The 13,944-nt window shown below is 50.8% G+C and overlaps 1 protein-coding gene across 1 annotated transcript in view; it reads left to right on the top strand.

The window, feature by feature from the left end:
- slc12a2 (solute carrier family 12 member 2) overlaps nt 1-13,944 on the top strand; it is a 69,294-nt gene that overhangs the window by 20,216 nt on the left and 35,134 nt on the right. The window contains exons 2-8 of the mRNA XM_079256601.1: nt 6,575-6,694; nt 7,029-7,104; nt 8,889-8,984; nt 13,063-13,202; nt 13,277-13,387; nt 13,470-13,578; nt 13,660-13,784. Of these exons, the coding sequence (XP_079112727.1) occupies nt 6,575-6,694; nt 7,029-7,104; nt 8,889-8,984; nt 13,063-13,202; nt 13,277-13,387; nt 13,470-13,578; nt 13,660-13,784 (777 nt within the window). The remainder of the gene's footprint in view (nt 1-6,574; nt 6,695-7,028; nt 7,105-8,888; nt 8,985-13,062; nt 13,203-13,276; nt 13,388-13,469; nt 13,579-13,659; nt 13,785-13,944) is intronic.

The following is a 13,944-nucleotide window of genomic DNA, read 5'->3' as shown; positions in this document are numbered from 1 at the left end:
TTGTCCCGTCCCGTTCCGACGAGGGGAATGTGGCGTTTTGTCCCGTCCCGTTCCGATGAGGGGAATGTGGCGTTTTGTCCCGTCCCGTTCCGACGAGGGGAATGTGGCGTTTTATCCCGTCCCGTTCCGACGAGGGGAATGTGGCGTTTTGTCCCGTCCCGTTCCGATGAGGGGAATGTGGCGTTTTATCCCGTCCCGTTCCGATGAGGGGAATGTGGCGTTTTATCCTGTCGCGTTCCGATGAGGGGAATGTGGCGTTTTATCCTGTCGCGTTCCGATGAGGGGAATGTGGCATTTTGTCCCGTCCCGTTCCGATGAGGGGAATGTGGCGTTTTGTCCCGTCCCGTTCCGACGAGGCGAATGTGCCGTTTTATCCCGTTCCGTTCCGATGAGGGGAATGTGGCGTTTTTTGTCCCGTCCCGTTCCGATGAGGGGAATGTGGCGTTTTATCCTGTCGCGTTCCGACGAGGCGAATGTGGCGTTTTATCCCGTTGCGTTCCGACGAGGAGACTGTGGCGTTTTACCACCCTGCAGCTCATTGTCTGCTCCGGACCTCAGATTCCTGACTTTTTACTGCTCCACAACACAAGGACACACGTCTTCAAGGTCGGCTTTAAACCACCGCCCCATTCAGGCCCTGAGCAGAAACAACCCCATAACCCAGAACAACTGGTGGAAAGTCCTTTTTTAGTGTTCAACATGAAGTTATAATTCAGACCTTTAAACAAATCTTAATAAAAAAAAAATTAATAAAGGAAAATGGGTTTTTTTGTATCTTTTTACCATTTATTACTGTGTGGTTACTGGTGCTGGTATTAGAATATGTATCAGAATGTGTCCAACAACGTATTAAACAAAGTTTCTACCATAAAGTGCTGCAAAAGGTGAAATATGATGCTGCATTTAGCTTTTTCAAATTCCATCTTTTTCTGGACTGACGGCAGGAGTCAGTAACATTTATTCCATCACTGGGGTTGCTAATCTCTCTGTAAATCATCCATTTCCTCCATTTGGGGCTTCTGGTGTCCAGTTCCTCCATCATAAATATTTCCATACCAGTTTAAATCCATCAGTCCAGAGTCCCAGTTCTGCTAGTCCGTCTTGTTCATGTAGCCAAATATTTATCTTTCCCCTCAATGCTTCATTTGACAGATTTCTGTCGTACAAAATTCAAAACCCAGCTCACTCTGAGTCTTTTATAAAAGAGAATTTCACTGTTATAGATTTTCTTGGTACAATTATGATCATAGAACTGATCAATATTATCATTAATGTTAATTGATTTCACACGATAAATCATAATGCTTCCTATAGGTGTCCTCAATTTTACATGTCCCGACGTTAGTCCTGTTCCTACATGTCCCGACGTTAGTCCTGTTCCTACATGTCCCGACGTTAGTCCTGTTCCTACATGTCCCGACGTTAGTCCTGTTCCTACATGTCCCGACGTTAGTCCTGTTCCCAAATGTCCCGACGTTAGTCCTGTTCCTACATGTCCCGACGTTAGTCCTGTTCCTACATGTCCCGACGTTAGTCCTGTTCCTACATGTCCCGACGTTAGTCCTGTTCCTACATGTCCCGACGTTAGTCCTGTTCCTACATGTCCCGACGTTAGTCCTGTTCCCAAATGTCCCGACGTTAGTCCTGTTCCTAAATGTCTCGACTTTAGTCCTGTTCCTACATGTCCCGACGTTAGTCCTGTTCCTACATGTCCCGACGTTAATCCTGTTCCTAAATGTCCCGACGTTAGTCCTGTTCCTACATGTCCCGACGTTAGTCCTGTTCCTACATGTCCCGACGTTAGTCCTGTTCCTACATGTCCCGACGTTAGTCCTGTTCCTACATGTCCCGACGTTAGTCCTGTTCCTACATGTCCCGACGTTAGTCCTGTTCCTACATGTCCCGACGTTAGTCCTGTTCCTACATGTCCCGACGTTAGTCCTGTTCCTACATGTCCCGACGTTAGTCCTGTTCCTACATGTCCCGACGTTAGTCCTGTTCCTACATGTCCCGACGTTAGTCCTGTTCCTACATGTCCCGACGTTAGTCCTGTTCCTACATGTCCCGACGTTAGTCCTGTTCCTACATGTCCCGACGTTAGTCCTGTTCCTAAATGTCCCGACGTTAGTCCTGTTCCTAAATGTCCCGACGTTAGTCCTGTTCCTAAATGTCCCGACGTTAGTCCTGTTCCTACATGTCCCGACGTTAGTCCTGTTCCTACATGTCCCGACGTTAGTCCTGTTCCTAAATGTCCCGACGTTAGTCCTGTTCCCACATGTCCCGACGTTAGTCCTGTTCCCACATGTCCCGACGTTAGTCCTGTTCCTAAATGTCCCGACGTTAGTCCTGTTCCCACATGTCCCGACGTTAGTCCTGTTCCCACATGTCCCGACGTTAGTCCTGTTCCCACATGTCCCGACGTTAGTCCTGTTCCCACATGTCCCGACGTTAGTCCTGTTCCCACATGTCCCGACGTTAGTCCTGTTCCCACATGTCCCGACGTTAGTCCTGTTCCCACATGTCCCGACGTTAGTCCTGTTCCCACATGTCCCGACGTTAGTCCTGTTCCCACATGTCCCGACGTTAGTCCTGTTCCTACATGTCCCGACGTTAGTCCTGTTCCTACATGTCCCGACGTTAGTCCTGTTCCTGCATGTCCCGACGTTAGTCCTGTTCCTGCATGTCCCGACGTTAGTCCTGTTCCTACATGTCCCGACGTTAGTCCTGTTCCTAAATGTCCCGACGTTAGTCCTGTTCCTAAATGTCCCGACGTTAGTCCTGTTCCTAAATGTCCCGACGTTAGTCCTGTTCCCACATGTCCCGACGTAAGTCCTGTTCCTACATGTCCCGACGTTAGTCCTGTTCCTACATGTCCCGACGTTAGTCCTGTTCCTACATGTCCCGACGTTAGTCCTGTTCCCACATGTCCCGACGTTAGTCCTATTCCTAAATGTCCCGACGTTAGTCCTGTTCCCACATGTCCCGACGTTAGTCCTGTTCCCACATGTCCCGACGTTAGTCCTGTTCCCACATGTCCCGACGTTAGTCCTGTTCCCACATGTCCCGACGTTAGTCCTGTTCCCACATGTCCCGACGTTAGTCCTGTTCCCACATGTCCCGACGTTAGTCCTGTTCCCACATGTCCCGACGTTAGTCCTGTTCCTAAATGTCCCGACGTTAGTCCTGTTCCCACATGTCCCGACGTTAGTCCTGTTCCCACATGTCCCGACGTTAGTCCTGTTCCCACATGTCCCGACGTTAGTCCTGTTCCCACATGTCCCGACGTTAGTCCTGTTCCCACATGTCCCGACGTTAGTCCTGTTCCCACATGTCCCGACGTTAGTCCTGTTCCCACATGTCCCGACGTTAGTCCTGTTCCCACATGTCCCGACGTTAGTCCTGTTCCCACATGTCCCGACGTTAGTCCTGTTCCCACATGTCCCGACGTTAGTCCTGTTCCCACATGTCCCGACGTTAGTCCTGTTCCCACATGTCCCGACGTTAGTCCTGTTCCCACATGTCCCGACGTTAGTCCTGTTCCCACATGTCCCGACGTTAGTCCTGTTCCCACATGTCCCGACGTTAGTCCTGTTCCCAAATGTCCCGACGTTAGTCCTGTTCCCAAATGTCCCGACGTTAGTCCTGTTCCCACATGTCCCGACGTTAGTCCTGTTCCCACATGTCCCGACGTCAGTCCGGTTCCCACATGTCCCGACGTCAGTCCGGTTCCCACATGTCCCGACGTCAGTCCGGTTCCCACATGTCCCGACGTCAGTCCGGTTCCTACATGTCCCGACGTCAGTCCGGTTCCTACATGTCCCGACGTCAGTCCTGTTCCTAAATGTCCCGACGTTAGTCCTGTTCCCACATGTCCCGACGTTAGTCCTGTTCCCACATGTCCCGACGTTAGTCCTGTTCCTACATGTCCCGACGTTAGTCCTGTTCCTACATGTCCCGACGTTAGTCCTGTTCCTAAATGTCCCGACGTTAGTCCTGTTCCTAAATGTCCCGACGTTAGTCCTGTTCCCACATGTCCCGACGTTAGTGCTGTTCCTACATGTCCCGACGTCAGTCCTGTTCCTACATGTCCCGACGTTAGTCCTGTTCCTACATGTCCCGACGTTAGTCCTGTTCCTACATGTCCCGACGTTAGTCCTGTTCCCACATGTCCCGACGTTAGTCCTGTTCCCACATGTCCCGACGTTAGTCCTGTTCCTACATGTCCCGACGTTAGTCCTGTTCCTAAATGTCCCGACGTTAGTCCTGTTCCTACATGTCCCGACGTTAGTCCTGTTCCCACATGTCCCGACGTTAGTCCTGTTCCCACATGTCCCGACGTTAGTCCTGTTCCCACATGTCCCGACGTTAGTCCTGTTCCCACATGTCCCGACGTTAGTCCTGTTCCCACATGTCCCGACGTTAGTCCTGTTCCCACATGTCCCGACGTTAGTCCTGTTCCCACATGTCCCGACGTTAGTCCTGTTCCCACATGTCCCGACGTTAGTCCTGTTCCCACATGTCCCGACGTTAGTCCTGTTCCCACATGTCCCGACGTTAGTCCTGTTCCCACATGTCCCGACGTTAGTCCTGTTCCCACATGTCCCGACGTTAGTCCTGTTCCCACATGTCCCGACGTTAGTCCTGTTCCCACATGTCCCGACGTTAGTCCTGTTCCCACATGTCCCGACGTTAGTCCTGTTCCCACATGTCCCGACGTTAGTCCTGTTCCCAAATGTCCCGACGTTAGTCCTGTTCCCAAATGTCCCGACGTTAGTCCTGTTCCCACATGTCCCGACGTTAGTCCTGTTCCCACATGTCCCGACGTCAGTCCGGTTCCCACATGTCCCGACGTCAGTCCGGTTCCCACATGTCCCGACGTCAGTCCGGTTCCCACATGTCCCGACGTCAGTCCGGTTCCTACATGTCCCGACGTCAGTCCGGTTCCTACATGTCCCGACGTCAGTCCTGTTCCTAAATGTCCCGACGTTAGTCCTGTTCCCACATGTCCCGACGTTAGTCCTGTTCCCACATGTCCCGACGTTAGTCCTGTTCCTACATGTCCCGACGTTAGTCCTGTTCCTACATGTCCCGACGTTAGTCCTGTTCCTAAATGTCCCGACGTTAGTCCTGTTCCTAAATGTCCCGACGTTAGTCCTGTTCCCACATGTCCCGACGTTAGTGCTGTTCCTACATGTCCCGACGTCAGTCCTGTTCCTACATGTCCCGACGTTAGTCCTGTTCCTACATGTCCCGACGTTAGTCCTGTTCCTACATGTCCCGACGTTAGTCCTGTTCCCACATGTCCCGACGTTAGTCCTGTTCCCACATGTCCCGACGTTAGTCCTGTTCCTACATGTCCCGACGTTAGTCCTGTTCCTAAATGTCCCGACGTTAGTCCTGTTCCTACATGTCCCGACGTTAGTCCTGTTCCCACATGTCCCGACGTTAGTCCTGTTCCTACATGTCCCGACGTTAGTCCTGTTCCCACATGTCCCGACGTTAGTCCTGTTCCTAAATGTCCCGACGTTAGTCCTGTTCCCACATGTCCCGACGTTAGTCCTGTTCCCACATGTCCCGACGTTAGTCCTGTTCCTACATGTCCCGACGTTAGTCCTGTTCCTAAATGTCCCGACGTTAGTCCTGTTCCTACATGTCCCGATGTTAGTCCTGTTCCCACATGTCCCGACGTTAGTCCTGTTCCTACATGTCCCGACGTTAGTCCTGTTCCTACATGTCCCGACGTTAGTCCTGTTCCTACATGTCCCGACGTTAGTCCTGTTCCTAAATGTCCCGACGTTAGTCCTGTTCCTACATGTCCCGACGTTAGTCCTGTTCCTACATGTCCCGACGTTAGTCCTGTTCCTAAATGTCCCGACGTTAGTCCTGTTCCCACATGTCCCGACGTTAGTCCTGTTCCCACATGTCCCGACGTTAGTCCTGTTCCTACATGTCCCGACGTTAGTCCTGTTCCTACATGTCCCGACGTTAGTCCTGTTCCTACATGTCCCGACGTTAGTCCTGTTCCCACATGTCCCGACGTTAGTCCTGTTCCCACATGTCCCGACGTTAGTCCTGTTCCTACATGTGGTTTTATATTAAAAATACAAAATAAAAGCTAAACATGGCATTAAGGTTGTGTGTTAATGTCCGTAAATCTCTTCTGATTTTTGGCAGCTTTACGCCGTATTTTCTCTGTAAATGTAACCACAGGATGATAATCTTCACGTTTGGTTTCCTGGTTCCGTTTTATATCCACTCAGGATTTAACTCCTTCTGGGTTCAGCTGTATTCCCGAATCGGAACAGATTTGTGTCTGGTTTTCCATCCTGACTGGTGTGTGTCTGGTTTTCCATCCTGACTGGTGTGTGTCTGGTTTTCCATCCTGACTGGTGTGTGTCTGGTTTTCCATCCTGACTGGTGTGTGTCTGGTTTTCCATCCTGACTGGTGTGTGTCTGGTTTTCCATCCTGACTGGTGTGTGTCTGGTTTTCCATCCTGACTGGTGTGTGTCTGGTTTTCCATCCTGACTGGTGTGTGTCTGGTTTTCCATCCTGACTGGTGTTTCTGCTTGGCAGGAGCCGTTTGAGGATGGTTTCGCCAATGGAGAGGAGCTGTCACCGACCGACGAGTCTGCGGGGAAAGAAGCAGGCGAACCTAAAGGAGTCGTCAAGTTTGGCTGGATTAAAGGGGTTCTGGTGAGTCTCCATCATAACAAGGATGTGTCGTCATGTTTTGTCCTGTTTGGGAGCAGAAACCCCTCGCTGCATCCCAGAGTTTGGTCTAGACTGCACCACGGTGCTGTGAGCAGCGGAGATATGATGGATGTTCTCATCACATCCTCCTGTGACGAGAGAAGATCCGACTTCCTCTGCTATATAAACCTCACATTAATCCTCACGTCTCCTGGTCCTTTGTGACTTTTGTCATGAGATCCTGAGCCGGCTGGATGGAATGTGGGGGCTGCGGGGATAATTAGATCCCGTTTCTGATGTTTTTATGTCCCTCACTAACAGGTCTTTCTCTCTGCAGGTCCGCTGCATGTTGAACATCTGGGGGGTGATGCTCTTCATCCGGATGACCTGGATTGTGGGTCAAGCAGGGATTGGTACGTACATATATCAGCTCTCTGAGCAAACTTCTCTATTTAAAGTGAAGGTTGTGTTTTACTGAGCTCTTGCATCACAGGACGGAGAAAGTGGCGTAACACTCCGGTTCTGGTTTCACAAAGTGTCAGATCTTCCTGGTTTCTTCATGCTGATGCCATGTAGCGGCGTTTTAACCTTCCTGTTGTCGACTTCTGCCTCGCACGCTCTGAGATCAGACCTGATAAACATCTCAGCATCAAAATGTAAAGCGCTTCTGTGTTCACATGTGCAGCTCTTCATCACAGAAACACTCTCAGCTGCGTCACACCAAGCATTTAACGCAGATGAAATGGTGACCGCACTCAGACGTGGTAAAGTTTGGATCTGGAGCATGTTGTTGGCTAAAGGATGCGTCCTTGGAGTGTTGTGTTCGATGTATTGATCCATATGGAGCTAAAAGAGTGACGTAAGTTTAGTAACTTGTGTTTGTGGCTAACTGTCCAACACCACCCCCCTCCTCGGTCATGTTGGCATGGTGGGGGAAACATGGGAGATAACTGCAGCGTAATAATCAGCATGTCTGATAATACCGCCTGATAACGGCGTCGGACATTTTTTCCACCATTAGTTGATAAAATGAGTTTAAACCATAGACCGTATATGAAAGATGGACGGAGCCTCCGGCGGTTAAAAGTAAAGTCTATGCAGAAGTGCATAAAACAGTTCCGCCTTCATCCACTAGGGGCTGCAAAACAGAGCAAATCTCCATAGACTCCCATGTTAAAAAGACCAACTTCACAGCAGGAATAAACACGTTTACAGCAGAAATAAACACGATTGGTCAACTGCTAGGAGTAGTTATAATGAGCAGTGAAGGTGGGCGTGGCTTTCTTCTCGTGAATGTGCACAACCTAGAGAAGATGACCAATCACTGAGTCCCTCCCCCGGGACGTCACTAAAGCTTCAAAGTAGAAAAAAACTCTGGTTTCCATGGCGACAGAAACTAAACACTGGAAAACTCAAACATGCATTTAGATGAAAAAAAAACGCTCATATGTCTGATGAATATTCAACACTATAACACTGTAGAAAGCTCAGAAAACTAGAACTAGCATCATAGAGCCGCTTTAAATCTGCTTGGAATTAAAATAAAAGTATGAAGGAGGCTGAAAATAAAAAAATGACTGATAAAGTAATACAAACAACTTCAATAAAAAAATGGTGAAGTCTGTTGTTGACATCACATTCTAAAAACTGAAAATGCATCAATAACTCACTGATAACCTTCCACAGTATGAAAGTTCGGGACTATTCCTGATGGGCGAACACACGTGGGGGCGGCGCCGCTTGTTCTTCAGTCGTTTTCTATGGAAGTTGAGTCAGAAACGGCTGCGCTCCTCCAGCCAAGCTGCAGGGTTCACTCTCGTTCATGTAGACGTGTGCACGGTGGCTGGCAGCGCCACACAAAGCTGACAGACACCAGGCAGCCAGGAATTCATTGATCAAGTAGAACCTGATTTAATCTGGATCGGCATTGATCTGACGTTATGATCATTACATTCTCCAGGATGTTTTACTGGTTTTAAAATGGGATGAACTAGATGTTTCTTTCTTATGACGAGTTAACAGCAAGATTTCTGTCAGAGCAAAGCTGCCTGACTCGTCATTCTTCCTGTTTCATCTGCAGAGAAAAAGCCAAAATTTTCCCTCCAATACCATAACCAATGGAATCTTATGCCGGTGGTCGTTTCCTGTGTGTTCCGAGCTCAGAAGCTTCACTTTCTGTGCTTGTTTTTCTTTGCAGCTCTCGCCTGTCTGATTGTCTGCATGGCGACCGTGGTGACAACCATCACGGGCCTCTCCACCTCGGCCATCGCCACCAACGGATTTGTCCGAGGAGGTACGCACACTTTTCTTCTGCAGTTTGAAAAAGTATTCCTCCTGAGCTCCTTCGGACCAGCTGTTTACCTGAACAGAATACGGTCTGGGACATTGTCCCGGCCCAAGCGGAAGAGGAGCGTCCTCTGATGCAGCTGTGTTACATGTGGAGACAAGTTTCCTCCGCTCGCCTCGCAGCTGATGCTTCCTGAGATAAATCTGTTAAATGAGAGCTGGAATTATCTCCGCGGCTGCTCAGAAATCTGGTCTGAGTTCACATGGACTTTACAGATAAGGTCCAGAAGAGCCAGCTGGTTCAGAAGGTTCTGGATAGCTCAGAGCCAGCTGGTTCAGAAGGTTCTGGATGGCTCAGACCCTGCTGGTTCAGGAGGTTCTGGATGGCTCAGACCCTGCTGGTTCAGGAGGTTCTGGATGGCTCAGACTCAGCTGGTTCATGAGGTTCTGGATGGCTCAGAGCCAGCAGGTTAAGAAGGTTCTGGATGGCTCAGAGCCAGCTGGTTCAGAAGGTTCTGGATAGCTCAGACCCAGCTGGTTCAGAAGGTTCTGGATGGCTCAGAGCCAGCTGGTTCATGAGGTTCTGGATGGCTCAGAGGCAGCAGGTTCAGAAGGTTCTGGATGGCTCAGAGGCAGCTGGTTCAGAAGGTTCTGGATGGCTCAGAGCCAGCTGGTTCATGAGGTTCTGGATAGCTCAGAGCCAGCAGGTTCAGAAGGTTCTGGATAGCTCAGACTCAGCTGGTTCATGAGGTTCTGGATGGCTCAGAGGCAGCAGGTTCAGAAGGTTCTGGATGGCTCAGAGCCAGCTGGTTCAGAAGGTTCTGGATAGCTCAGAGCCAGCAGGTTCAGGAGGTTCTGGATGGCTCAGAGCCAGCAGGTTCAGGAGGTTCTGGATAGCTCAGAGCCAGCTGGTTCAGAAGGTTCTGGATAGCTCAGAGCCAGCTGGTTCAGGAGGTTCTGGATAGCTCAGAGCCAGCTGGTTCAGGAGGTTCTGGATAGCTCAGAGCCAGCTGGTTCAGAAGGTTCTGGATGGCTCAGACCCTGCTGGTTCAGGAGGTTCTGGATGGCTCAGACCCTGCTGGTTCAGAAGGTTCTGGATGGCTCAGAGCCAGCTGGTTCATGAGGTTCTGGATGGCTCAGACTCAGCTGGTTCATGAGGTTCTGGATGGCTCAGAGCCAGCTGGTTCAGAAGGTTCTGGATAGCTCAGACCCAGCTGGTTCAGAAGGTTCTGGATGGCTCAGAGCCAGCTGGTTCATGAGGTTCTGGATGGCTCAGAGGCAGCAGGTTCAGAAGGTTCTGGATGGCTCAGAGGCAGCAGGTTCAGAAGGTTCTGGATGGCTCAGAGCCAGCTGGTTCAGAAGGTTCTGGATAGCTCAGAGCCAGCAGGTTCAGAAGGTTCTGGATAGCTCAGACTCAGCTGGTTCATGAGGTTCTGGATGGCTCAGAGGCAGCAGGTTCAGAAGGTTCTGGATGGCTCAGAGCCAGCAGGTTCAGGAGGTTCTGGATGGCTCAGAGCCAGCAGGTTCAGGAGGTTCTGGATAGCTCAGAGCCAGCTGGTTAAGAAGGTTCTGGATGGCTCAGACTCAGCTGGTTCATGAGGTACTGGATGGCTCAGAGCCAGCAGGTTCAGGAGGTTCTGGATAGCTCAGACTCAGCTGGTTCATGAGGTACTGGATGGTTCAGAGCCAGCAGGTTCAGAAGGTTCTGGATAGCTCAGACTCAGCTGGTTCATGAGGTACTGGATGGTTCAGAGCCAGCAGGTTCAGAAGGTTCTGGATGGCTCAGAGCCAGCTGGTTCAGAAGGTTCTGGATAGCTCAGACTCAGCTGGTTCATGAGGTACTGGATGGTTCAGAGCCAGCAGGTTCAGAAGGTTCTGGATGGCTCAGAGCCAGCAGGTTCAGGAGGTTCTGGATAGCTCAGACTCAGCTGGTTCATGAGGTACTGGATGGTTCAGAGCCAGCAGGTTCAGAAGGTTCTGGATGGCTCAGAGCCAGCTGGTTCAGGAGGTTCTGGATGGCTCAGAGCCAGCAGGTTCAGGAGGTTCTGGATGGCTCAGAGCCAGCAGGTTCAGGAGGTTCTGGATAGCTCAGACTCAGCTGGTTCATGAGGTACTGGATGGTTCAGAGCCAGCAGGTTCAGGAGGTTCTGGATAGCTCAGAGCCAGCAGGTTCAGGAGGTTCTGGATAGCTCAGACCCAGCTGGTTCATGAGGTTCTGGATGGCTCAGACCCAGCTGGTTCAGAAGGTTCTGGATAGCTCAGAGCCAGCTGATTCAGAAGGTTCTGGATAGCTCAGACCCAGCTGGTTCATGAGGTTCTGGATGGCTCAGAGCCAGCAGGTTCAGGAGGTTCTGGATAGCTCAGAGCCAGCTGATTCAGAAGGTTCTGGATAGCTCAGACCCAGCTGGTTCAGAAGGTTCTGGATGGCTCAGAGGCAGCAGGTTCAGAAGGTTCTGGATGGCTCAGAGGCAGCAGGTTCAGAAGGTTCTGGATGGCTCAGAGCCAGCTGGTTCAGAAGGTTCTGGATAGCTCAGAGCCAGCAGGTTCAGAAGGTTCTGGATAGCTCAGACTCAGCTGGTTCATGAGGTTCTGGATGGCTCAGAGGCAGCAGGTTCAGAAGGTTCTGGATGGCTCAGAGCCAGCAGGTTCAGGAGGTTCTGGATGGCTCAGAGCCAGCAGGTTCAGGAGGTTCTGGATAGCTCAGAGCCAGCTGGTTAAGAAGGTTCTGGATGGCTCAGACTCAGCTGGTTCATGAGGTACTGGATGGCTCAGAGCCAGCAGGTTCAGGAGGTTCTGGATAGCTCAGACTCAGCTGGTTCATGAGGTACTGGATGGTTCAGAGCCAGCAGGTTCAGAAGGTTCTGGATAGCTCAGACTCAGCTGGTTCATGAGGTACTGGATGGTTCAGAGCCAGCAGGTTCAGAAGGTTCTGGATGGCTCAGAGCCAGCTGGTTCAGAAGGTTCTGGATAGCTCAGACTCAGCTGGTTCATGAGGTACTGGATGGTTCAGAGCCAGCAGGTTCAGAAGGTTCTGGATGGCTCAGAGCCAGCAGGTTCAGGAGGTTCTGGATAGCTCAGACTCAGCTGGTTCATGAGGTACTGGATGGTTCAGAGCCAGCAGGTTCAGAAGGTTCTGGATGGCTCAGAGCCAGCTGGTTCAGGAGGTTCTGGATGGCTCAGAGCCAGCAGGTTCAGGAGGTTCTGGATGGCTCAGAGCCAGCAGGTTCAGGAGGTTCTGGATAGCTCAGACTCAGCTGGTTCATGAGGTACTGGATGGTTCAGAGCCAGCAGGTTCAGGAGGTTCTGGATAGCTCAGAGCCAGCAGGTTCAGGAGGTTCTGGATAGCTCAGACCCAGCTGGTTCATGAGGTTCTGGATGGCTCAGACCCAGCTGGTTCAGAAGGTTCTGGATAGCTCAGAGCCAGCTGATTCAGAAGGTTCTGGATAGCTCAGACCCAGCTGGTTCATGAGGTTCTGGATGGCTCAGAGCCAGCAGGTTCAGGAGGTTCTGGATAGCTCAGAGCCAGCTGATTCAGAAGGTTCTGGATAGCTCAAAACCAGCTGGTTCAGAACGTTCTGGGTAGCTCAGACCCAGCTGGTTCAGAAGGTTCTGGATGGCTCAGACCCTGCCGGTTCAGGAGGTTCTGGATGGCTCAGACCCTGCCGGTTCAGGAGGTTCTTGAGTGTAATGTGGTCTGGTTGTTTTTATGACGGAACCTCGGAGAGCGATGAGGTCAACTTACACTAGAGTTATGAGCAGTCTTGACCCAGGACTGTCTCGTTATCCGTCCAGATCCATAACCGGACTTTATGAAGCTGAAGCCGGACCATCCCATTATCCAACCCGGTTCGAGATCCGCCAACTGGCTCTCTTTGTTTTCAGCATTGTTTTGAAGCACAAATTGGCAGTTTTTAAGGAGCGCGAGCCCTTCATGGAGCGTAAGCTTCTTGTAGCTTCTCTCTTAGTTGGTCCCGATGTGTAAGCACACCATGATTAACTGGTTGAGCCAACGGTAGGATGTGTCAGTTACTCCTTGCTACAAATACAGGAATCCATCCGTTTTGCTAACATACATGTTTTTTCAGGTGGAGCCTACTACCTGATCTCCAGGAGTTTGGGTCCAGAGTTTGGAGGTTCCATAGGTCTGATCTTCGCCTTTGCCAACGCCGTGGCGGTAGCCATGTATGTAGTGGGGTTTGCTGAGACCGTGGTGGAGCTGCTCAAAGTAAGTCTTTCTGTTGTGCATGTTGACATTTCCGGAGTTAAATCCCTGATAAATCCTCCATCCTGATGTTTCAGAATGCAGACGCTGTCATGACAACGGACGTTAACGACATCCGGATCATCGGCACCATCACCGTCATCGTCCTCCTCGGCATCTCGGTGGCGGGAATGGAGTGGGAGGCCAAAGTAAGACGAGACTTCCTGTCTTCCTGTTAGCTTCCTCCAGCGATGCAGGAGCTTCATGGAGCTGTTCGTTTGCTTCTTTCAGGCCCAGATCTTCTTGCTGTTTGTGCTCATCACAGCCATCATCAACTACTTCATTGGATCCTTCATTCCTCTCAAATCAAAGGAGCAGTACGGCTACTTTGGCTACGATGGTAAGACCAGGTCCTCGTTCTAGAGACTTTTTTGACTCGTCGTCCAGGTTTGTCACCTGTTCTGTCTCACGTCCTCCTCAGCTTCCATCCTGTGGGAAAACATGGGTCCAGATTTCCGGGAGGAGACTTTCTTCTCTGTGTTCGCCATCTTCTTCCCTGCAGCCACTGGTATTCTGGCCGGAGCCAACATTTCAGGAGACCTTGCTGTAAGTCGGGGTTGCTGGTCTTCCATGGTTTAGGTCTAATCTCTCTGAGAGGCTGGAAGACTCCTGATCTGTAGACCTTTTGTGTGTCGGGCCATCTTATGATGGAGCCATTGTTTGCGAAAGAAACCCTGATGGGCTTGGTCCGCATGAACGTATATTC

This window comes from Telmatherina bonti (assembly GCF_933228915.1).
Source record: "Telmatherina bonti genome assembly, chromosome: 17".
Lineage (NCBI taxonomy): Eukaryota > Metazoa > Chordata > Actinopteri > Atheriniformes > Telmatherinidae > Telmatherina > Telmatherina bonti.
The sequence above is the reverse complement of the archived record's forward strand: the minus strand, read 5'-3'. Positions and strand labels throughout refer to the sequence as shown.